Raw genomic sequence first — 25532 nt, forward strand, 5'->3', positions numbered from 1 at the left:
GTAGCTGGCCCTACGGGTGTGCGCCACAACACCCAGCTAATTTTTTTTATTTTATGTAGAGTTGGGATCTCACTGTGTTGCCTAGGCTGGTCTTGCACTCCTGGCCTCAAGCAATCCTCAGGCCTTGGCCTTCCAAAGTGCTGGCATTACAGGTGTGAGCCACCACACCCGGCTGCATTTTTTGGTATAGATAAATGTTATAATGCCAAAATGTAATTATTCAGTAAAAATAATTCTATTAGGGCCCAAAATGATGAAAGCTAAGTATATACCTCTGTGATAACTTTTGTTAATTACTGGATGATAAAAGGTTTCAGTTAATATGTGAAAAGTACAGTATTTTGGAGTTAATATCTTTTTAAAAAGTTATTATGGATACATAATAGTTGTATATCTTTATAGGGTACATGTGATGTTTTGATATAGGCATACAATGTGAATTAATCAAATAAGAGTAATTGGGATATCCATCATCTTAGGTGTTTAACATTTCTTTTTATTAGGAATGTTCCAATTCCACTCTTTTACTTATTTTAAACTATTACCTAACTTATTGTTGATTGTAGTCACTATGTTATGCTATCAAATATTGTTTGTTCTATCTAACTATATTTTTGCATCCATTAACCATCCCCACTTTATTCTCCTCCTCCCACTACCCTTCCCAGTCTCTGGTAACCATCATTCCATTCTCTGTTTCTATGAGATTAATTGTTTTTAATATTTAGCTCTCACATATGAGTGAGAAGATGTGAGATTTGTTTTTCTGTGCCTGGCTTATTTCACTTACCATAATGTCCTCCAGTTTTGTCCATGTTGTCACAATGGCAGGATTTTATTCTTTTTTGTGGCTACATATTAATAATATTCCATTGTATATGTATACCACAATTTCTTTATCCATTCATCCACTGATGGACAATTAGGTTGATTCCACATCTTGGCTATTGTGAATAGTGCTGCAATAAACATAGGAGTGGAAGTATCTTTTCAATATTCTGAATTTCCATCCTTTGGATATACACCTAGCAGTGGAATTGCTGAGTCAAATGGTAGCTCTATTTTTAGTTTTTTGAGGAACTTCTATGCTGTTTTCCATAGTGGTTGCACTAATTCACATTGCCACCAACAGTGTATAAAGTTCCCCTTTCTTTACATCCTTGCCAGCATTCGTCATTGCTTGTCTTTATGATAAAAGCCATTTTAACTGGCGTGAGGTGATATCTCATTGTAGTTTTGATTTGCATTTCTCTGATGACTAATAATATTGAGCATTTTTTCATATACCTGTTGGCCATCTGTATGTCTTCTTTTGAGAAATGTCTATTCAGATCCTTTGCCTATTTTTTAATCGGACTATTTGTTTTTTTCCTATTAAGTTGTTGGAGCTCCTTATATATTCTAGTTATTAATCCATTGTCAGATGGATAGTTTGCAGATATTTTCTCCCACTCTGTGGGTTGTATCTTTGCTTTGTTGATTGTTTCCTTTGCTGTGCAGAAACTTTTTAGCTCAACATGATCCCATTTGCCCAATTTTTCGTTGGTTACCTGTGCTTTGGGGGTATTACTCAAGAAGTCTTTTTGTAGACCAATGTCCTAAAGCATTTCCCCACTATTTTCTTTTAGTAGTTTCAGAGTTTCATGTCTTAGATTTAAGTCTTTAATCCGTTTCAATGTTATTTTTGTATATGGTGAGACATAAGGGTCTAGTTTCATTCTTCTGCATATGGATATCCAGTTTTCTCAGCATCATTTATTGAAGAGACTGTTCTTTCCCCACTGTTTGTTCTTGAAACCTCATTCTTGTTTCCTGTAAGACCTTTTCTTTATCCGTGACCTTTGGAGGCTTGATTATTAAATGCCTTGAATTAGTCTTGTTTGGGTTAAATCTGGTGTTCTATGACCTTCTTGTACCTGAATATTGATATCTTTCTCTAGGTTTGGAAAGTTCTGTTATTATTTCTTTAAATAAACTGTCTATCCCAATCTCTCTTTCTACCTCCCTTTTAAGGCCAATAACTCTTAGATTTCCCCTTTTGAGGCTATTTTCTAGATCTTGTAGGCATGCTTCATTTCTATTTTTTTTTTCTTTTTTCTCTTCTGACTGTGTGTTTTCAAATAGCCTGTCTTCAAGCTCAGTAATTATTTCTTCTGCTTGGGTGAGTCTGTTGTGGAGACACTCTCATGCATTTCCAAGTTTGCCAATTGAATTCTTAAGCTCTAGAATTACTCCTTGATTTTTTTTTAATTATTTCAATCTCTGCGAAATTTCTCTCATAGGCTTCTGAATTCCTTTTCTGTGTTGTCTTGAAGTTCATTGAGCTTCTTTGGGACAACTGTTTTGAATTCTTTGTGTGAAAGATCACCTATCTCCATCTCTCTAGGATTGGCCACTGGTACCTTATTTAGTTTATTTGGTGGGGTCAAGTATTTCTGGATGTTCTTGATGCTTATGTATGTTCATCAATGTCTGGGCATTGAAGAGTTAGGTATTTGTTTTAATCTTCACAGTCTGGACTTGTTTGAAGCTGTCCTTCTTGAGAAGGCTTTCCAGATATTCAAATAAAATTGAGTGTTGTGATCCAAGTCTTTGGTCACTGCTGCCGTATCAGCACTGGTGGTGCCCCAAGCCCAGTAATGTGATTCTTTCAGACTCCTGGTGGTACCGCCTTGGTGCACTTGGGTAAGATATGGGAGAATTTCCTGGATTGCCAGACAAAGTCTTTTTCTGTCTTTCCTCACTCTCTGTGCTGGGCTGTAGGATTTGGGAGAGGAGTGTCATGGGCACTCCCTGTGGCCACCAGTGCCAGGTCACACTTGAAGCCAGCCCAGTCTCACCCAAAGTTCGTGATGACTGTTGCTTTACTACCTCTGATGTTTATTCAAAGTCCAAGGGCTCTTTGGTCAGTAGGTGGTGAATCCTCCCAGAACTGGGTCTTTCCTTTGAGGACAGCATGTTTCCTTCTGGCCCAGAGTAGATCCAGAAATGCCTCCAGGAACTAAGGCCTGAACGCAGGGGCTTTAGGAGTCTGCTTGATACTTTATGTTACTATGGCTGAGCTGGTACCCAAGTTGCAAAACAAAATCCTCAGAGCTCTTCCCTTTCCTTTCCCCAAGTGGAGAAAGACTCTCCCTGAGCCACAATGCCTATAGTTGGGAGAGGGGTGACACAGGCACTACCTATGCCACTGTTGGTTTCTCAGTGGATCATATGCACCCCAAGTCCACTGGCTCCAAACCAACACAACTGCTAGAATTGCCCAAGGACTGCAGCCTTTCTGGCACCACTGCCTTATGAATTTAGTCCAGGCCCCAGGCTGCTTTTTGCCAGCCAATGATGGGGCTAGTGGAAACTCGGGTTTCAGGGCGGAAGATTTCCCTCGGACTTGGCTGTTCTAACTGCTCCCTCTATGGGAACTGGCAGAATTCTGTCCTGTGCTGTGTTCCCCTGTGCTATGGTGCACTTGAGGTTCAATACTAAGTCTCATAATCACTTCACCTCACCTCCCCAGGGCACACAGATTCTCTCTCCACTCAGCATGCTGGTGCCCCACTGTTGATGGTTGGGGGAGGGGTGGAGTAGGCAATGCAAGATTGTCTTTTCTGCCCTCTTCTGCCCTCCTTCCTTGGTATAATGTTAAAACTTGGTAATCTGATAGCTCACTTGATTTTTGGTTCTTCTGAAGGTGCTTGCTTGCATGGATAGCTGTTGAATTTTGTGTTTGTGCAGAGGGATGATTGCTGGAGGTTTCTATTTGGCCATCTTGCTCCACCCCCTCCCACTGTAGTTAATATCTTCTAAATGAGAATTGAGTAGTTAATCTGAGTACCTTCAGCAAATTACTTAAATTCTCTGGGCCTTTCCTCATCTGCTACGTAAAAATATTAATAATACCAAACTTATAAATTTGTTGTATTATACATATAAATATATGTAAACACTTAAGTGTCTTGTTAATAGGAACCACTCAATAGTTTTAGCTGCCACTGCCACTATTATTGAAGGCAGAAGGAACTGTCTAGACTCAAGGCAGAAAAAGCCTGGCTAGTTCAAGATCAGAAAGAATGCCAATGTAAGTGGAGTGAGCAGCATGAATGAAGAGGAACATGGTACACAGTCAAGTTGGAAAAGTAGACAGGGATATATGATGTAAGCCCTGGTAAAGGATAATGAGAAGCTTGGATTTGGTTCTAAGAGCAACACGAAGCCATCAGAGGCTTTAAGCAGGGTAGTGGCATGATCTGATCTGATTTATGCTTTTCAGAGGTTACTCTGGCTACTGTGTGGACATGAGGCAGTGGGGAGAAAGAGTGCTCAATGCAAGGAGATGATTTAAGGAGATTATTTTAGTTATCTAGGCACACCTTGATGGTATCTAGCATTAGGGTTGTAGGAGTAGAGAAACAGCTTAAGTGAATAATAACTTTATTTTTTGAGAATAAAACAATGCCAACTGTAGAATAGTGATTTTTCAACCTTGACTGGACATCACTATCACCTTTAGAACTTTCCTAAGAAAATACATCTTCCCAGGGCCAATCCCAGAAGTGTTGAATTGGAATCACTTGGAGGTGCTCCATGGGTATTTAACAGCGATGAAAAAGAACCACATTTTATCTTTCTTTTCTTTATCACAGCATAACCTTTATCCTACAGAATGACAATGTTTTCAAACCAGTTAGATATAAGACTACAAAAAAAGTCAGAATATTCCCCTGCTCTCTGCCTGGAAATATTGTCTGATTCAGTCGTTTAGCAACCTGGGAAAATTATAACTACCATTTACTGCAGCACAGCATGGCCCAGAGAGAGCATTCTATGAATGTTTTTAAAATAAATAATAAAGCCACTAAGAAGCTTTGTTATGGAATTTTTCCAGTTGACATTTAGTTTGCATAGGAGCTGGATGGAGCAGAGAAGGAAGAGAGCTGGATTGCCCTTGGAGTACAGGGTGAATATGATCCCAAAGCAGAAATTTTATATTAACAGTACTGAGAGCATATGGAGAAGCCTGAGATAAGATTGGGAGAAGTGCAAGCAAACTTAGAACACAGTCCAACAGAGAAAAAAAAAAAGTTAATCTGAGTTAGCCCAGTGAATTATTTATAAATTTTGCTAACAATTTATAGTCATAAATTATTTTTAAACTATACTTGTTAATAATTATTGTGTTTCCACTGAGGAATTAAGTTAAATTATACAAGGCTATAATCAGGGGCTAAGCCTTCTTCAGTAGTTCCCACTGTTACCACTTTGGGGTAGTATAATCAATGGTTAGGCTGAATTTATTTGTATATAACTGCAAGGTGCAGAAAAATAATCTACTTTTTTTTTCTTTGAAACCATGTAAGGAAATTCATGTTAAAAGAGCGCTTACATTAAGCAAACACTATTTTTAAATGTATATTTTAAAGTAATTTCAGACTTCCAGAAAAATTGGATAAATTGTTCTAAAAGGCAAAGCTATATAGGAAAAAGTTGTACCTTTTACCCTGTCACCATCCTCCTATTCTATTTTAGTATTCTCACCTACTCTCTGAGGTATATAACCTCATTAGTCTATGGCTTATACTATATGTGTTGTGTGTATGTATGTTTTATTTGTTTAATGAGCATATATATGCATATTTTCTTATTTACACTTTTTTCTAACATAAAGGTTACGTACTATAGATACTCTTCTGCACTTTGCTTTTTTTACTTAAAAATATATCCTTGAAAGCATAACATATCAGTTCATAGAGCTCTTCTTCATTCAATTTTGTAGCTTCATATAATACTCCTTCTTGTGAATGTATCATAATTTATTCAATCATTCTCCCATATGTGAGAATTTAGGTTGTTTCCAGTATTTTGCAATTATAAACACTGCTGCAGTGAATAAACTTGTGCTTATGTATTTTCATATGGTTAGAGGTATATCTTCAAGGTGAATTGCTAGAATTGGGATTGCTCAGTCAAAAGAAAAATGTATATTTAATTTTGTTAGATATTGCCAAATTTTTCTCCAAAAGATTGTAACAATTTGTATTCCTATCAACATTTCTTTAATTATGACATTTCTCTAATTATGAGACTGAACATCTTTTCATGTTTAAGAGCTGTTATATTATCTGTTTTGTGAAATACCTGTTTACATGTCTTTTGCCCATTTTCTTATTGGGTATTTGGTCTTTTTACTGTAAATATTTAAGAATTTTTTGTGTATTAGAGAAATTAGCCCTTTACCTTTGATAAATATTCCAGGTATTGTGTCCCAATTTGTTACTGTATTCACTACAGTAACATGCTGTATAGGTTTGTAACCTAGGAGCAATAGGTTATATCATATTGTCTAGGTGCGTAGTAGACTATACCATCTAGGTTAGTATAAGTACGTTCTTACTATTTGCACAATGATGAAATTGCTTAATGTCTTATTTCTCAGAAAGTATTCCTGTCATTAAGCAATGCATGTCAGTACTAAATTTCTATAGTTCTGGAGTCTATGTCTGGACTTCGTTTTCTAGTCCACTTGAATGCTTGTCTGTTCATGTACAAGTACCATATTGTTTTAATGATAGAAGCTTTATGGTGTGTTTTAATGTCTGGAAGGGCTGTGTAAGTCCTCTTAGCTTTTCTTTTTCAGTGTTCGCCTGGCTATACTTGCATTCTTGTTTTTCCTTATAAATTTTAGCATTAATCTATCTAGCTTCATTAAAAATAATGTTAATATTTTTATTAGCTTCAACTTACACTTATAAATTAAGGAAGCACTGACATCTTTATGAAGTTGAGTTAATCTCTCCAAGAATAGTAGATGTCTTTCATTTGTACAGATCTGTTTTTGTGTTTTTTAGGAATGTTTTAAAGTTTTCCTCATCCAGGTTTTGTACATTTTTTGTTAAATTTGCTCCTAAGTATTTTATATTTTTTGTTGCTATTGTAAATGGGGTTTTATCTATTATTATATTCTCTTAACAAATTTTTGTTTATGTGTATAAAGACTTTGGATTTCTTAATTTTAATTTTATATCCTGTTACCTTAATGGTTTCTTTCCTTGTAGTTTTGCTATTGCTTAAATAGAGTTTTCTGGGCATGTTATCATGTAATTTTCAAATAGAGATCATTTTAGGTCTTCTTTACCACTTCATATCCCTCTAATTCCATTCTCATGGCTAATGGCACTGTAACACCTCTAGTACAATGTTGAAGAGATAGATGTAGTAAGTATCCTTGCCTTGTTCCTGACCTTGGTGGAAATATTATAGTGATTACTCAGGAAGTCGATGCTGGCAGTAAGATTAAAACATGCATATTTTACTATATTAAAGAAATATCCATCAATTCCTATTTTCTTGAGTGTTTTTAAATCAAATGGTTATTATATTTTGCTAAATATATATTTTGTTAAATATGTTATATTTTCAACATCTATGGAGGTAATTTTATATTTTTTCTTTTTATATCTGTTTATGTGGTATATTAATGGATTTTTTTATTGTCCTAACCTTGCATCATTGAAACAAATTCTACTTGATTGTGGTGGTCCCAGGATCCCCTACCTGAGTGGTACATTTGTTACAATTGATGAACTTCTATTGACACATCATAATCATCCAAAGTCCATAGTTTACTTTAGGGTTCACTCTTGGTGTTATACATTCTACAGGCTCAGACAAATGTATCATGACATGTATACACCATTATAGTATCATACAGAATATTTTCACTGTCCTAAAAATCCTCCATGCTCTGCCTAGTCATCCTGCCTCCTCCTTTCCCCCAACATCACATGGCAACTACTGATATTTTTACTGTCACCATAGTTTTGCCTTTTCCAGATTATCATGCATTTGGAATCGCAAAGTATATAGTCTTTTCAGATTGGTTTCTTTTGCTTATTCATATGTACTTAAAGTTCCTCTGTGTCTTTTCATGGCTTGATAGCTCATTTTTTAAAATCACTGAATACTCTGTTGTCTGGATCTAACCACAGTTTATCCATTCACCTACTGAAGGACGTCTAGTTGCTCCCAAGTTTTGGCAATTATCAAGCTTCTATAAATATTCATGTGCAGATTTTTGTGTGGACAAAATTTTCAACTCCTTTGGGTAGATAGATACCAAGGGGTGTGATTGCCGAATCATATGGTAAAAGTGTGTTTAGTTTTGTAAGGAACTGTCAAATGGTCTTCCACAATGGCTGTACCATTTTGCATTCCCACTAGCAATGTGTAAGCATTTCTGTTGCTTCACATCCTTACCAGCAGTTGGTGTTGTCAGTGTTCTGGATTTTGTCCATTCTAGTGGGTATGCAGTGGTACCTCATTGATGTCTTAGTTTGCATTTGCCTGATAACATAAAATGTGGTTCATATACTTGTTTGCCATCTGTACATCTTCTTTGGTGAGGTATCTGTTAAGGTCTTTGTCCTATTTTTTAATCAGGTTGTTTGTTTTCTTATTGTTGAGTTTTAAGAGTTATTTTGGATAACAGTCCTTTATCTGTGTGTCTTTTACAAATATTTTCTTCCAGTCTGTGGCTTGTCCTTTCATTCTCTTGAAATTGTCTTTTGCAGAACAGAGGTTTTAAGTCCACCTTATCATATATATATATATATATATATATATATGATGCTGGCTGCCTCTAGATTGTGAAGGATGTATTAAGACCAATGGCTTGTATCGTGGGCCCACTACTGTACCTTCTTCAATGTGTAATGAGTCTCCAGTTCAGATGCCTGGAGGTTCATAGACCTGTGAAGTTTCATGCCTATGAATCAGGAGTTCTGTAAGTCTATAGATAATGGTACTAGTAGAAACATTAAAGACAAGAAAGGAAAACTTTAACCCAAAATAGGTATCTGTTTCTGTGAGGATGAACTGCTGATACTTCCAAGTTAAAAGAGGCCCAAGGTAATAAATTTGCCATTAAGTTGCTGGTTGATCTCCTTGAGGAATGGTACCATAACAGGGACTTTGTTGGTCTTTACTGCTGACAAGTTGGACTTTCAGAGGTTTCAGAAGCTAGATCAACCTTGGTAAGTGATAGTCTATGATATTGGACCCATACATAACTTGTCTTTGCTACCATGCCTGTTCCATTTATGTGCTATTCATGCCAGTCTGAGGTGGACAATGATGAAGGCTAGCTAATGTCAACTAGTCACTACTCAGTTTTTTAGTAGCTCTTTCATGGTATATGCTTCCTAGTGGGCATTAATGTGTTGTACAAAAGTCTTCACACTTTGTGCCTAATCCCACATGTTTATTCATGTGATTCTATCTAAGATCTGTCTTCTTCTATTTCTTTTCCCCCAAGGCCACTGACCAGATGGCATGTCATTGACTGCTGCCCAGGAATCTTATATATCCTCACTTCATGTCACTTCTCCTTGCACACAAAGATGATATTTGGTACACTTCTCAAAGATCTACTCATTAGAATGATTTTTTTCCTTTCCACTGTTATTTGGGGTACCCAGGAATGTGTCTGTTATGCAATTGCTCTTCCTTTAAAACTGGTACCTGCTACCAAGCTGACCCAACCATAAACCAAGCTTGGGCTTTTCCTCCACCTCCAGCTAGTCATATGGGACCTGACTGGAATCAGTGCAGTCCTCAGAGGCAATTGTGAAATAGTCAAAGAATTTCTTTTCTGAGGTTCCTGGTCTCTCCTTTATATATTATTTCCCTCTTGGGCATGAGTTTTTGTCCATCTCAAACAGTCAGTGTGCTCTTTTTCTTTCTGTAGTTTACCCTTCCCATCACAGCCTGCTACTACAGAAAGACATGGTAAATATATTTCACTCCAGGCAGGAAATGCTTAACAGCTAATTGCTGTCCTCTTTCAAGGATAGTTACATTTCAACCCTGAACAGAAATCTGAAAGTAATGCGATAAGTCTTTAACTGAAGATTTTGGGATGTCATTTAGTGAGCAGGGAAAAAATTGTGGATAACTGGAAACTTTGATACCCCTCAAATTAATAATACCATGCAAGTGGTCATCTACTCAACCAACAAGGCAGAATAGGACTGGCCAACATTTCTTGCTAGTGACTTCTATTCAGGAGGCTCAGATCTTCATAAGAGTTAGTGAAAGCAAAGTACTCTGAAGTTATGAGTTGTAAATGCTAAGTATTTGCTATCAGCCTTGAAGAGAATTTTTTGGCATTGAAGACCATCTGAGAAAATGTCACTTCAAACCACTTCAATTTTTTTTTCTCCTCTTAATGCTTTACTTATTCTAGGCAAATTATTAGATTGCTGTGACTATGAAATAAATATATCTGTACATTTAGCTTTTCACAGAATTGTAAGTATTAGAGGTGTCCCAAGATAAAAGATCACTTGCTTTAAGATGTAAGATTTAGTTTTTTCCATACTGGTTCTTTTTCTGCTTTTAATAAAAACATATGGAAAATGCTACACAGGAATCTTTTCTATTTCTTTAAGCATAGTAGTATCAGTTTTGAGCCGCAATCCCATGTGTCTTCCCAGTTCTGGCAGCAGACTACCTTCTAACATGGCAGCAGGAGAGTTAGAATGTTGATTCAGGTGTTAACCCCTCTGGGCTAAAGAGATTGCCAAACATTTGAATTTTGGATGATGCTTTTGGTAAATGGGGCCAATTATTTGTCACAAAAATGAGTCAAGACCACTAAAAACTCATGCTGAAAGAGCATATGTGATTAACTCAGTTATAAATTATTTATTGATTTCCTACTGTGTGCAAAGCTGTGCCTAGTACACACTGTAAGATACATAAAAAACTAAAATGTTATTGATAATTTGGGGAAATTTACATTCTAGTTGGGAAAAACAAGATATGTACATAAACTGTTAGATAATGGTGAAGGCATAATATGAGAATTATGTAAGTAGTTATTATAGTTCAGTGTAGTAGAGAGAGATTAACATGAGATGGAAAGAATCTTTAAGATGAAGAGTCTCCAGAATATACATTCAATCAAGCTAGGGAATTTTTTTGTTCTCTAGTGTAAGATCAATGCCAAGAACAGTGCCTGATACCCAGTAACTGTGTGTTGGACAAGTGAACTGATATTCTTTAATTAAGACGTTTATAAGAATTCTAAATGAATATATAGATACCGAGTACCAAAATTATACTTATCCAGGCATATGTATCAATTAATGGTTATGCTATTACCTCCAAAACAATTCAAAATCTGAGCTTCACTGATTTTTATCTCAGGGCAAGTTTGATGAATAAATTTTATTTTCTCTCTAAAGATCTTCAAATCATTACTAACTGTTGCCTACTAAGAAGGAATGATTAATCTAAAACACCCAGTACCAATTACCTTTTTCTGTTACAATCTTATTGAGGTATAATTAACATATAACAAACTGCACATATTTAAGTTGTACAATTTGGTGATTTTTAATGTGTATACATCATGAAACCATCACCAAAATCAAGATACTAAATACATTCATCAAACCCCAAAATTTCCTTGTCTGCCTTTGTAATCATTCTTTTCTGTCTCTCTTTCCCCTGCCCTCCCCAGGCTACCATACGGGATCTGTTTTTGTCACTGTGGATTATCCAAACCTAAATATCAAATAATGGTCAGAATAGTTATTTTAAAATCATTAGTTTCCTATAGTTTTGTGTGGATTTCAGAGGAATAATTATGTGGAGTTGCCAATTAACTCTGTAGGTTGCTTTAAAAGTAATTTCAAAGATACTGTGATAACTAGTTAAACAAAGTCTTATTTGAAACAGAGAATATATGTTGTGCCATAAGGAATTTTACTGTCTTTGTTGTTTTGTGGACTTTATCTGCTGAGTTTTTAGGATACTGCTGAGTTTTTAGGAATTCAGCTATGCTATATTTTCTGCTCAAGTATATAGACAAAAATGGAAAATACATAAATGCAATAATTGCAAAATTTTTCAATGTCGTAATAAAAAAACCCGTTTTGATTGATTTTTAGATCTAAAACAGCAAAAGAGAATAAAAGAGAGCTAGATACCTACATGTATTCTTTATTTTGCATTTTCCAAAAGCTCATATTGTCTGTTTGTGGTTTTCCTCAGAAGACAGAAGAATTCCTTCATTTGTAGTTTACATGCTGCTCTGTGCTAAAGTTTAGTTTCGATATACTAGGAAAGTGAATTTATTACTTTTGTCTCTTAAAATATTTTTGGCATTAATTTTTGGATGGATTATTCTCATTCAGAAAAGGTCATTTAATCTTTATTACTTTCCTACTTGGACTCACCATATTACTGGCATGACATGTCCTTCCACAACTACTAGAGGATAAAATCTTATGACTGTATTCTGGATCCCTGTCTCAAACCAAATTATTCCCTTATAGAACCTTGCTCCCTCTGGATGCTTTCTTTCTTGTTTGAATATGTAAGATTTTAATCCTATCTATAGAAGCTATGTAAGTTTTTTTTTTTTTTTTAGCCAAAGGATAACTTTTGAACTACATAGTTAGAATGTAATTATTCAAATAGAATTCATTTTTAATTTGGTCATCAAATCAGGCCATCAAATGTTTGTTGAATGTAGTGTATACCCAACATGAGTCTAAGCTTTGCATAACTTTGCCCTCTAGGAATTCATGATTCACATGTTGCCTTTATTAATTTTATCTTTTTTAATGACTTTTTCCAAGGGCCGTATTCATCTCTGCTTTGTTTGGACTTATAAACTACTCAGAAAATAAGTATAGGCCAAACTATATGATGTTCTTGTGTATTTAAAGCACAATGGGTATAAAAATCAATGAGAATTAGAAATTTTTCATGAGAGTTAGATGGCCTAAGTGTCACTCTTATAGGTAACAACAGAATATTTTAAAGCTACCTTACAAAATATCGGAAAATTTGGATTTTCCAAAATATACACTGTTTTTGAAGCTATTATTATAATTTAACATGTTATTTACCTCTAAAACAAGCCAAAATCTGATTTCCACTGATTTTATCTGGGGAGTAGTTCAATGAATAAATTCTATTTTCTTTCTTAAGGTCTTTCAATCTGTACAAACTGTTGCCTACATCAAAGCAAATGATTATCTAAAATATCCAATACCAGTTTCCTTTTTTTTACAGCTTTATTGAGGTATAATTGACATAATAAGCTGCATATATTTAAATTGTACAATTTGATAAGTTTTTACATATGTATAACCTGTGAAACCATCACCAAGATTGAGATAGTGAACACATTTGTCAAATTCAGTAATTTCTTTGCTTACCTTTTGTAACACCTTCTTTTTGTCCCTCAGGCCCACTCCCTTTCCAGGCTACCTCTGATCTGCTTTTCTGTGACTATGGATTAATTTGACTTTTCCAAAGTTTTTATATCAATGGACTCATACAGTATGTACTCTTTTTCTATCTGGCTTCTTTCATTTAGCATGAGACTGAAATTCATCGAGGCTGCTACATCCAGGTTATTCCATTGTATGAATATACCATAATTAGTTTATCCATTGGATTTACTTATTTGTTGATTGTTTATCCGTTTACCATTTTCTAACTGAAAAGGCTGTATATTTAAATAGAAAACAGAGACTTTATCACTTCTGTTGGAGAACCACTGAAGTGCTCAATGTATGCTTTAGAACATCATATATTTATTCTGTTTGGACACTCTAGCATCCAAACTTCTGGCTACTGCCAAATAAGAATGACAATATTTTACTTTTATGTTTCCCAGGAAACTAATGGGGTCTGTCTGCTAGTGTTTTGGTTCCCAGGTTTTGCTTTAAAAAATGCATGTGAATTTGTCTCCAGCCTCTAGTGAATGTAGAATAATAAAATTTAATCTTTTACTGGAGAAAATGCTGAGTCACTCTTCTCAGTGCAGCAAACAGATGTGAAGGATCTGAAAATAGAAGACACATTTTCACTTATTATTTTTAAAGTTACTTCATTTTTATGCTTCTTGGTAAAACTTGGCAGTCATACTCTTCTATTAAGAAGGCACCAGAAGTCAGGGTCCTGTCTCTTTCCTTACTATGGTATTATATTTTCATTGGTGATGTGGTAACTGAGCAAAGGGCATTGTGGTAGAAAACATTTTGACTCATTGTTTTCTAAGTTATTTTAAATTAAAAAAAAAAAGAATTAGAGCATCTTTATCAGATTTTACTTTTCTTCCTGGATAGTTTCATGCCAACGTAATTTTTAAAAATGAATAGACTCTAATGATGTACTTTTATCTTTCAATTTGTAATCTCTCTGAAATTTTGATACTTATCAAAGATGCTCATGTCTGGTTGTTTGATTTACATTTTAAGCACTAAATATGAGCATTAAAAAAAAGATTTCCTTTATAGATGTATATTATTGTTAAAGTTCAGTTGATCCAGTTACCTCTGGTTTTTACATTTTAAAATTTGTTATTTAAAAGGCAAGATCTCTACTTGGTAGTAACTCAAGTATGAATTTCCAAAATAATGAAAAGGGTCTTTGGCCAAGTTTCTATGCTCTCCTGTGTGAGAAGGATATAGAGACTTTTTTTCCTTTTAATAACTGTGCTAATGTGTTTCTGAGCTTTTCAATAGAGTTTTAATTTTAAAATATTCAACTTGTATGAGTATGAGATCACATTTGTTGACGTCTTTTGTCTCCTATTCTCCTTGGCTTTGGCATTTTTTATGTCTTTTTAATATTTTTTTACTTATATTTTAATGAAGTTTTAAGAAGGAGCAAAAATATACACATATGTCCAATATTCAATGTTTCCCAAAAGTCATCATAGCAATTTTTTATCACTGTTCAATTGAAAATAAAACATAGACACAGAAAACTATATAAAACAAGTGTATATCACAGACCATTCCAAGACAAACACTCTTGTAACTACCACACAGTCTAAGAATAAAACTGCCAGTAACCTGCAGAAACCCTCTGTGTCCCAACCTAACCACAAACCCCTTTCTCCTCCCATACGTGAACAGTTTCTCATTGTTTTTCTTTTATAGTTTATCGTTCAAGTGTGCATCTTTAAAAACTATGGCTTAGGCTGTTTACTTTATTTGCTGTGTCTTTCCATCTACAAGTTCTTTCTCCATTCCCCGTTTCCTCCTTACAATTTAATTGTTGAAACTCCCCAGTCTCTTGACTTATAGAGTTTCCCACAGTCTGAATTTTACTGATTATGGTAGTCTCATGGTATAATTCCACAAATTTCTTTGTTCTATATATTCCCTGCAAATTGGTAGTTACATACAGAAGCCTGACCATATTTAAGTTGGTTGGTTGGTTTTTGACAAGACTTGGTTGTTTCAACAAGAAGCATACAATGTCTGGTTATCTCTATTTTTTGAGATGTTAGTAAACAGTACATGTTCAATGCCTAGATTCATAAGGTTGTTCGTGGGATTGCAAAATTGAGATTGTCTTACTCTGTTCTTTCTTTTTTTCTTTTTAATCCACATTGTCACCTTTTAATTTCTATTTCATTTATTGTCTGGAATACATTGCCTCATCTACTATTTGGTTACTAGTGGTACAGAACATATAGGAAAGGCAGAATAAATGCTTGATTCTTCACCTTTGTTTACCATATTTCAAGATGAGTTGCTTTCTTTCATCCTCTGAATGTCAATAATTTTTGTTGTGTCATCATGAACTTATGAATTTAAACATGTTTGATATGTTCCAATCCTTTGCAATTCTTATCCTTATTGAAGTTATATTGCCCCATATCTGTCCAGTGGGATCCTCTTTAAGCACCTACTGAATTCTTTTAACATGACTCTAGTTTTGATAGCTTTCATAACTTGTTTTCTGATATGACAGGGTGTTCCAGGCTCATCTGGAAGATGGACAGGAATTATTAATTTATTCATATGGAATCTCTGAACTAGTGCTCTGCACTGGTTGTAAATCAGTACCAAGGGACTAAAAATAGCCACCAAACATGTCTTTTCTTTAAAAAAAAAAAAAAACCCAGACAAGTCAATCATTCAACAACAACAACAAAAATCATTTTTCAGCATTTACTGTCTATCAGTTGTTGTACTAGTTGCTGGGAATGTGGTGGTGAATAATACATAAAACTACACTCAAGGAGTTTACAATCCAGTGAGGAAAACAAAACAAGCCAATACACAGTTAAATGACCCTGTAGGACCCAAGGGTGATGTAACATTATTTAGAAGTGACCAAACTCAAGATATGGAGGTCAAAGAAAGATTTGAAAGTTAAATACTATTCAGTCTTCTATTTAAAACATAAGTGTTCTAGGTGAAGAAAATTAAGGGAAAGTTATTCAAGGTGGAGGAACCAGAATATGCAAAAGGCCAGAAGTAAAAGAGAATGTATAGCTTCAAATATTAAAAATGTTCAGTGAGTGGAATGTTGGGTGGAAGGGAGTAGAAAAGAGAGATAATTAGAGCCAAAATTGCAAAAGTCCCTGTAAACCATGTGTTAAGGAATTTAGATTTTATTCTAAGACCAGCGACAAAATAGCATGATCAGATTTGCATAGAATAATCAATCTAGCTACACAGTGAAAAATGCTTTGTATAGGGGATGGGAACATGAACAAAAGCAAGAAGAGTAGTTTGGAGGCTAGGGATAGGGACTTGCCCTAGGGTAGTGGAGGCAGGCATAGAAAAAAGTGGCTCAAATTGACAGGGAATTAGGAGGTGGAATGGATGGGTTTAGTAAATGATGGGAAGGTGGTAGTGGTGGTGGTGGTGAGGGAAAAAGAAATATTCAAAGGTACAGATTTTTGGCTTGGAAACTGGTGGATTGAGGTAATATTCACTCAAATAGTGAACACAGGATGTGGGAGGAGCATAACGGGGAAGATAATGAGTTCAATTTTGAACAGCTAGGTAGTATTATAACAGGAACCAGAACAGCGTGTCTTGATTCAAGTCCACAAGGATTCCCCACCACGCACACACTAAACATAATAACAAAAGATGTGTTCTAGAGAAAGGGTATGAAATTATCAGGAAAAGAATCTGTTATTTAAAAAATGGTCATATATGCAAATATTAACATAGGTGAAACTGACACCCTTCAGTTAGTAAAGCAGTCAACAAGTCTGTATTAAACATATCTGTACTAAACTGTTCCAGAACATTCCAGAAATCTGATAGATCCTGTGATCGGTCTTTCTGGTACTACTGCTTTTCTTTTTGTCAGAAATGTCTCCAAGTTATATTTTTCTTCATGGGATCCAGGTTTTTAAATCTAAGTCAAGGCATTTCTGTCCTAATCCAGACTGGATGAGTTGGCATCACTTTCTTATTTTTCTTTCTGGAGCAAGTATCCCAGAATCAACTTTGCTGTTCCATATTATTTATTGGAATTTTTATTTCTGTTGTATTTATCCCTCTACTAAAATACTTTTTCTTGCTGACGTTCATATTTTAATTGCAACCTTCTTTACTTTTCAAGATGCTTCTTTATTTATTTTTCCTTTGTCTATATCAACGGAAAACATTGAAACAGCTTTATCTGTGACAATTTCAATACAAGAGAAACACCACAATTCTTAACTTATTATCATTATCAAAATTCATCCCAATGGATCACATTCTAATCCATTATTTTAGCAAGAATTTTAATCTAATCATTTTAGAGAAATATTCTAGGCCTTTTCCCAGCACAGATTTTATTCAGCACTGTGGTCAATTTCTATTTCTTGAGCCAACTGTTTTAGACTGCTAGTATAGTTTCCAAAAAGGTAAAATCATGATTATCATGAAAATATAAAGTAAACATGGGTTACAGATTTTATTCAACTTACTGTTAATAATTAATGATGGAACCAGTAAGATATTGAGTTCAAAGAGCATTTGAGGAACTAAGTATTTATTGACAATTAAATATGGGAGTATTAGGGTAATATAATTGAGTGAGATACAAAGCTGATTAATCCTGTATATTAAGCCTTAACCCTTGGGATTATTTTTTTTTTATCAGACAGAAGTTGATTTGCATCTCTGCCTAACAAAAATCTACAAGTTGACATGTATTTAGTAAAGAATGAATCTAACAAAGTAGATTCACCTAATCTTTGGTGGCCCTGTGTCCCATATGACATTGAAAGAACATGTCACACACCTTTTTGACTTATATCAAGTTATGGATAATTTCTGAATAAGAATTCCACTCTCTTACACTGGACTAGAGGACTTTCTTTGGATCTGTGGATTGGTTGTGAATAACTGAAGAAGTAAATTCTGTTTTAGTACATTTTATAAGTTTTTTATTCCAATGTTAAACAACTGCCTAATGTAACTAATCTTTAATATTGAATTTTTGTGGCGTATAAATTGTTTTAACTGAGCATGAAAGAAAGGTAAAGGGAATTTTTATATGTTTAAGAGATCTGAAATAATATTCTATGGAGTAAACTCTACATTTTTATATTCCATAGGGTTTTCCAGGAGATATTGGGATTCCTGGACAAAACGGCCCTGAAGGACCAAAGGTAAAAAAAAAAAAGAGAGAGACTAAAGAATTATAGATATCTTGAATTTTCTAATCTTGATTCTCAGTGAATGAAAAAAAACATTTTAGGAATATCAGAACATTTAAGAATATTGTTGTGTTGTCTCAGGTACATTTAACAAACATTTTTCAAGGTTCAGTTAATTGAAAATTATTTTCATCATTTGGTATGGACTTAGATTAGGGTAACAATATTTGCAAAGCATATAAATTCCTCAAAAAGAATTTCTTGGAAGAGACAGGGAAAAAAAACCCAGCTCTAAAAAGCCATAGCATATAAATGGCTGAGATTTTTAATGGCTGAGAATAAATAAATGGATAAGAATTGTCTGACCACTAAAACCCCGTAAGGCTTATAAAATATCCATTGATTAAAATAAAAAAAAAGCCTATGGTGTCCTGGAACCTTTACAGAGCACAAAATACCTGAGAAGCCTAAGCATTTTTAACTTTCTTTACTATTTTGTATGTATACTAGGAATTATCCATAGCAAAATTTTAAACACCAAGCTTTGTTATGCAGGCTGATGTGGAATAGGCATTGTAAACAAATAAAGCCCTGGAATAATTACATGCAAGGATGAAATAGCCTGAAGTTTGGAAATTTGGCAAGTTATGAAGTGTATCTGCTGTGGAAGGTATCAATGTGAGTAAAGAGAGAGGAAGTGAAAAGAGATGAAGCTGGGAAGGATTTTAGTAATAACTATAAGCATGTTAGTGTACTATAGTGTAAAGTAATATAGTAGTTTAGTAAATATTTTACAGATATTATCTCATTTAATTTTCACAGCAGCATTATGAGGTAGTTATTATTCACATTTTACAGATGATAAAGTTATTCACCCAAAGTCATATAACTATTAAGTTGTATAGCCAGGATTCTAACCCAGATATGATTTCAAAGTCTGAGCTTTTAACCACTTAGTTTGGGGATTAAATTGTGCAGAACATTCAGTACCATGCTGAAGAGTTTCTACTTTATCCTGTGGACATCATGAAGTAATCAAAGATATTTAAATACTAAAGTATATTGGATGGTTTATATTTTTAGTAGATACTCTTATGTCAGTATGGAGGATAGTTTAAAAAGGAAAGAAATTGCAGGTAGGGAGATGAACTAGAAAAAAACTAGGCAATAAATAATGAAGATCTGAAATAGGACATTGATTCATTCAGCAGATATTGGCTACCTCTTATGTGATAGCCATTGTGTTAGACTCTAAGGCTACACAGATCCCTACTTTGAAGAAAAAAAGTCCTGATTCCTACTTTCAAGAAACTTACAATCTGGAGAACAATGTGCAGGAAAACCTTTATAATAATCAAAATGAATAATATGTAATACTGTGAGAGTACAGGGTTGGGGAGAAGGTAGCACTTGAGCTGATGAATTGAGTAGGAATTTGTGAATCAGATAAGTGGAATGTATAGCATTCAGGAAAAGGAAACTTGTGATGAGATGGAGAATATTTATCCTTAAAGTTATTCGTTGCTTATCTGAATTTCAGATTTAGCTGAGTGTCCTATATTTTATCTGGCAACTCTATCTGCCACCTACAAACTTGTCCCAATATACAGTGGTCTTTCCCTCTCTCTTTCTGTTTCCATAGAAGTATTCCTCTGCCTGTTCAACTTACACATGTGTTTTGCATCACATCCTCTCCTGACTCCTGAACAACCTCATGCCGTCAATTATCACCTTTATCCTAATCTCTCCTTTGATTCAAAATTTCCCCTCTTTGCCCTTAAAAATCATTCTGTTCGCCAATGTTGTAATTTAGACCCTCTTTACTTTTCATCAGGATTAGTGGAATAGTTGTCTGGTTGTTCTTCCTGCCTCCAGTCTGGCAAATCTACCTTCAAGCTGCTGATGGAATAATCTTTGTAAAGTGTAGATCTAATCATCTAACTCTTGTGCTTTAATCCTCCAGTGATCTCCACAGCTTCCAGGTTAAGGCTTGTACTTCTTTACTTTTTATACAAGGTTCTTTATGACCTAACCCTCTCTCTATAACTCTGTAGTTATACAGTCCTACCTAACATCTCTCTTCCAAAAGCATCCCTTCAGCCAACCTATTTAGAATACCAAACCAAGTCATACTTATTCAAATCTCACAGCTTCTTACATGCTGTTCTTTTGTCTGGATCTCTCTCTACCTTCCAGTACCCTTCTTTATCTAGCTAACACCTATACATCACATAGCACGTTGTTCAGGAAGCTTTCTCTCTTAATCTAATCTATCTTAATCTAATTGAGATATTCTTCCTCTGTATCCCTGAAAAAAATCTATAAGACATTTATCTTCATATATTATAACTGCTGATGTGTTTATCTGTCTTTCTATTAGACTTAACCTTTTTGAGAGAATAGAATAATTGGTTTTATACATATCACAATAACCAGAACCATATGCATAAGTACGTATAAATAACTCAATAAATATTGGTTAAATGGATGATTGTAGATAAAAACTATTTTGGAAATAGAAACAATACAACTTGGTAACTGATTAATAAAGGCGGTAGAAGAAAGAGAAGTCAAAGGTAAAATAGACTCTGGCTTGGGTTACCAATGTCAGTGAACTTAAATAGGGAACTCAGGAAGAGGAGCAGGTTTAGAAGATGGGAAGAGAAGAAATTTGATTCTTGACATATTTAGTTTAAGGTGACTGTTTGACATCCAGGTAGAAATAATTGATAGACTGAAGTAAACCAAGCTGAAAAGTAGAAATAGTAACATAAAGGGAAATTGAGAGAGAGAGACAGACAGACAGATAGTATACAGAGTGGAGTTGAGGATTTCTCCTATTTTAGCTCATAGTTAGGAGTTTGAATTTGATACAAACATTTATTCATTTATTCAATAATTCATTTATTCAGCCTTTATTGAGTTTATTCTTTGTGTTAGGCCAAGTGCTAAATGTGGGATTATAAAGATTTCTAAACTATAGTTCCTCTCCCAGATGAGGTTACAATTTAGTGAGAGACAAAAATTTAGAAAATCATCACAAAGCATAAGGAGTTCTATATAAAAGATTTGGTGAAGTACAATGAGAGACCTACATAATTGAGCAACAGTTTGTCTTGAGAAATACGTACTTCAAGTGAAAGTGATAATTGAACTTAATGTTTTTAAGTATGCATATCATATGAGGTGAAGAACGAGATAGCTTTCAAAATTCCTTTCAGCTTGGAGATTTTGTTTATCTTGCAATTTTATCAAGCAAAATATCAGAAATGAAGAAAGCCAACTGACCTCTTTAATATTATTTCAGTAGTGGTCTTTAGAACTTCCTTCTCACTACTTTTAGTCTTAAAGTTAAAATGTTAAAAGTGGGGCAAGACTGGAGAGCTAGACATTTTAATGAACACTAATGGTTGAATTTCCAGTGGATAATAATTAGTTTGTGATTTACTTTATCTAAATTTTTTCAATAAACATGAGTTTGTAGAATCATCAGTACCAACAACATAAGATTAATTGATTTTATACACATCACTGAATTTTAAAAGAATAATTTAGGAGGGATAATTTTGTCAAAAGAACTACAAAATAAGCATATAATTTTGTGTTTTGTAGGTTGAGAAGGATCTGTTAATGTCTTTATTCTTTATCTTTCTCATTTAAAAACGGAGCCCAACATACTGACCTCGTTAACATGATATGTTTCTTCAGCTGTGTATACTGTATCATAGAAGCATCTTAAAACTTTCTTTATTTTTATATACATGTCTTGTTTGGAAAGAAGGGATAATGTAAATTATTAAAGCTCTGTTGAGGCTGTGCAATGTGGTCATCAAGAAAATCATGTGCACTGTCTTTGAAATACATGGTTACCGTCTTTGCAGACACACACTGGGTCTTTCCAGAGCAATTTGGCACAGCTCTAAAGAAGCTTTTTATTTTCTGTTCATTTTCTGCCAGTTCACTAAAACCCTCAAAGTAGGATTGGAAACTTTTGTTAATTATGGTTCTATTAATTATTATGGAGTTGTATGTGCATGTGTATTTGTATGAAGATACAAAACACTTCAGTAAGCCTTCTTGAGAGCTACCCAATTTGGCAGTCTGCTTTCAGGAATCCAGTAACATTAGCAAAACCACATCCTTTGCTGGTTATTGCAGAAAGTAAGAATACCCAATAAATATTCTCTGTTCTCCAGTAAACAGAGAGATAATTTATTTGTTGCTATAAAGGCTTATGTTTTTACTATGGCTATGGAATTAGGAATGTTAAAACATGCTTTTATTGTCTCTTGTGTAACAGCCCTGATAAGGTTTTAGAGAAAGCTTACTATATGTTGCATAATATGTAGAAATAGTTCTTGCATTGAATTATTACAATATGTCATGTATTTATCTGTATAGAGGTGAGGTAACTTGGTAAGAGGAAGATGCATAACTCTAAACAGTTCTGTAAGATCACCTCCACCCAGCCCTGAAGATTTACATTCCATGTGTTGTATCAAGATTTTATACACAGATTTCTTATATTAATATAAACCATTGTATTCTCCAGGTAGCATTTAGTTAGCTGAGAAATATTTATTGAGTTTATACAATGGACAGTGTACTGTGACTTGAAATCAAAATTAAAACTTGATCTTCTGTCTACTAGGAACTTGTAATCCTCTGAAACTTGAGCATATGTAAAAAGTTAAAATGCATATAAATGAGTATTAAGGAGTTCAGAGCAGAGAATAATCTGTGTGGCTATTTTTCTGGGAGACTTAATAGAGAAATTGGGATTTAAGTTGGATAGGTTGGATTTGGCCAAGTGGAGCCAAGGGATGAGACATTCCATGCAACAGGTACAAAATGAACGCTGGATGGAGGGGAAAAGTAAACTTACCTGACTGAAAAAAAAAAAGCAGGAAGCAGATTGTGACAGCTCTCGAGTATAAAGTAGAAAAGTGAATACTAACAAGCCCATGGGAGATTTTTTTTTAACTGTGGTAAAAAATGGATAACTCAAAATCTACCCTCTTAAATTTTTTAGTGTACAGTATTGTAACACTTAAAATGTATGCACATTGTTGTACAACAGATCTCTAGAACTTTTCCATCTTGCATGCCTGAAATTCTATACCCATAGAACAGCAACTCCTCCTTGCCCCTTCCCCCCAGTCCCTAGCAAGCACCATTCCACTTTCTGCTTCTGTAAGTTTGACTGCTTTAGACACCTCAGTAAGTGGAATTATGCATTATTCCTTCTGTGACTAGCTTATTTCACTTAGCATGATGTCCTCAGGGTTCAGTCATCTTGTAGCAAGATTTTCTTTTTTATGGCTCAATAATATGCCAGATTTTCTTTATTCACTTGTCTGTCAATGGACATTTAGGTTGTTTACACCTCTTGGCTATTGTGAGTAAAGCTGCAATGAACATAGGAGTACAAATATCTCTTTGAGATCTTGTTTTCAATTTCTTTGGATAAATACCTAGAAATCCTTTTGCCATTTTTTAATTGGCTTATTGTTTTTTTTGCTATTGAGTTATAGGAGTTCCTTATGTGTTTTGAATATTAACCCCACATTGGATATAATGGTGCCATGTTAAATACATGTTGTAGGGTATTTTCTGAATTAGGAAGTTTTTTAAATAGTTACTTTGAACAGGTTTTCATCCAAAGAGCAATTAGTTTTTAACAACTTGTATTTTGTTTAACAAAATATTTTTTATAGACTTGAAATTCCTGGCCCAATTCATACTGTCATTTTCTTCTGCAAATTGCCCTTCATTTTTACCATCTTGTCTTGAAAATAACATTTTGTTCTTCAACTAATGAGTAATGAGGAACTAATGAATTATTCAACTAGCAAGTAATGAGTTCCAGACTCTGCTGGTTTCTTCACGGATATTAAAACACTATTTATCCCCTTCGTCTGTTTCCAGACTTTGTGGACACGCTATTATATATTTATTATACTATTACCAGCTTAACAATTGGACCCATTACTTTAAATTTAGAAATGCTTTTTCTGAAAAGTTGTTTGGAGGTTGAAGAATAGCATACCAAGCAGATTATTTAATATACTGTTTTAAAATGATTTTATCCTGTTTCCCAATGTTTTGGATGCCCTGTGGTTTTCTACTCATCTATCTTCCTACCCCTATTTTGGTAACTTTTTAATGGGAAATGAATGATACCAATTAGTATTGCCCCTTTCTAGATTAATTCTGATTAATCAAAATGTCAATTGATCTAGAATTTTTAATTGTGTGTTTTTTATATTGCTTTTATAGGGACTCCTTGGAAATAGAGGGCCTCCTGGGCCTGCTGGTCTCAAAGGAACTCAGGTATGGAGGAAATTAATATCCAGTCAGTTAGGTTTTTAGTTCAAATTTTCCTTTTTTATTTATTATGGGACTTTAATTTTGGCTTAAAGCAATGATTGTATTAGTGTGGACAATTTTGCTATTGAGATTTTTGAGTTACCATTTTATATTGGCAGTTATAGGATATTTGGAATCATTTTACAATGTTCTGAATTCATTAAGTGATTTATGTCAGTCATCTCCAATGAAATGTCTGAAGAATATGAACCCAGAGTCTCACTCATATATACTAGAACTTATATTTACTATTTGTGACCCAATAAATTATATTTTAATATAATTATGAATTAATTAGCATGTTTATCAAATGAATAAGATACAGTATATGATTCTAGCAAGGTCTATATATGTTGTTTAGATGTGGTAATATCAACTATTTATATAAAGGTAAATCAGTATATTTAGTAAATATGTCTTTATGTCTTTAAATGGAATGAAAACATTTATTACTTTTTTATTCTCTTAGAAAATAATGGCTAAAAGTTCATTTTCGTGTCTCACCATATAGTTTTTGATCCTAATAAGAATATACCAGATTTTTATATTTTGTGACATTATAGCTGATTTGACCATAAGAATATTGGACCTATAAATTAGTCAAAAATAAGCTCTAGACATTAGCTTCCATTAGATGGGATCTGATATATCTTTGTATTTCTAGAGCTTAAGAGAGAACTGAGACTCAAAAACATAGTTATTGAATGAAGGAAGTATCAAAATGTGCCTATAGCAAACATAT

At 34.2% G+C, this 25532-nt stretch overlaps 1 protein-coding gene across 1 annotated transcript in view; it reads left to right on the forward strand.

Moving 5' to 3' along the window:
* Window positions 1–25532, forward strand: part of COL24A1 (collagen type XXIV alpha 1 chain) — a 330570-nt gene that overhangs the window by 114850 nt on the left and 190188 nt on the right. The window contains exons 20-21 of the mRNA XM_045547618.1: window positions 18380–18433; window positions 24701–24754. Coding sequence (XP_045403574.1) covers window positions 18380–18433; window positions 24701–24754 — 108 coding nt within the window. The remainder of the gene's footprint in view (window positions 1–18379; window positions 18434–24700; window positions 24755–25532) is intronic.

The sequence above is a fragment of the Lemur catta genome, chromosome 3 (genome assembly GCF_020740605.2).
Source record: "Lemur catta isolate mLemCat1 chromosome 3, mLemCat1.pri, whole genome shotgun sequence".
In the NCBI taxonomy this organism is placed as follows: domain Eukaryota; kingdom Metazoa; phylum Chordata; class Mammalia; order Primates; family Lemuridae; genus Lemur; species Lemur catta.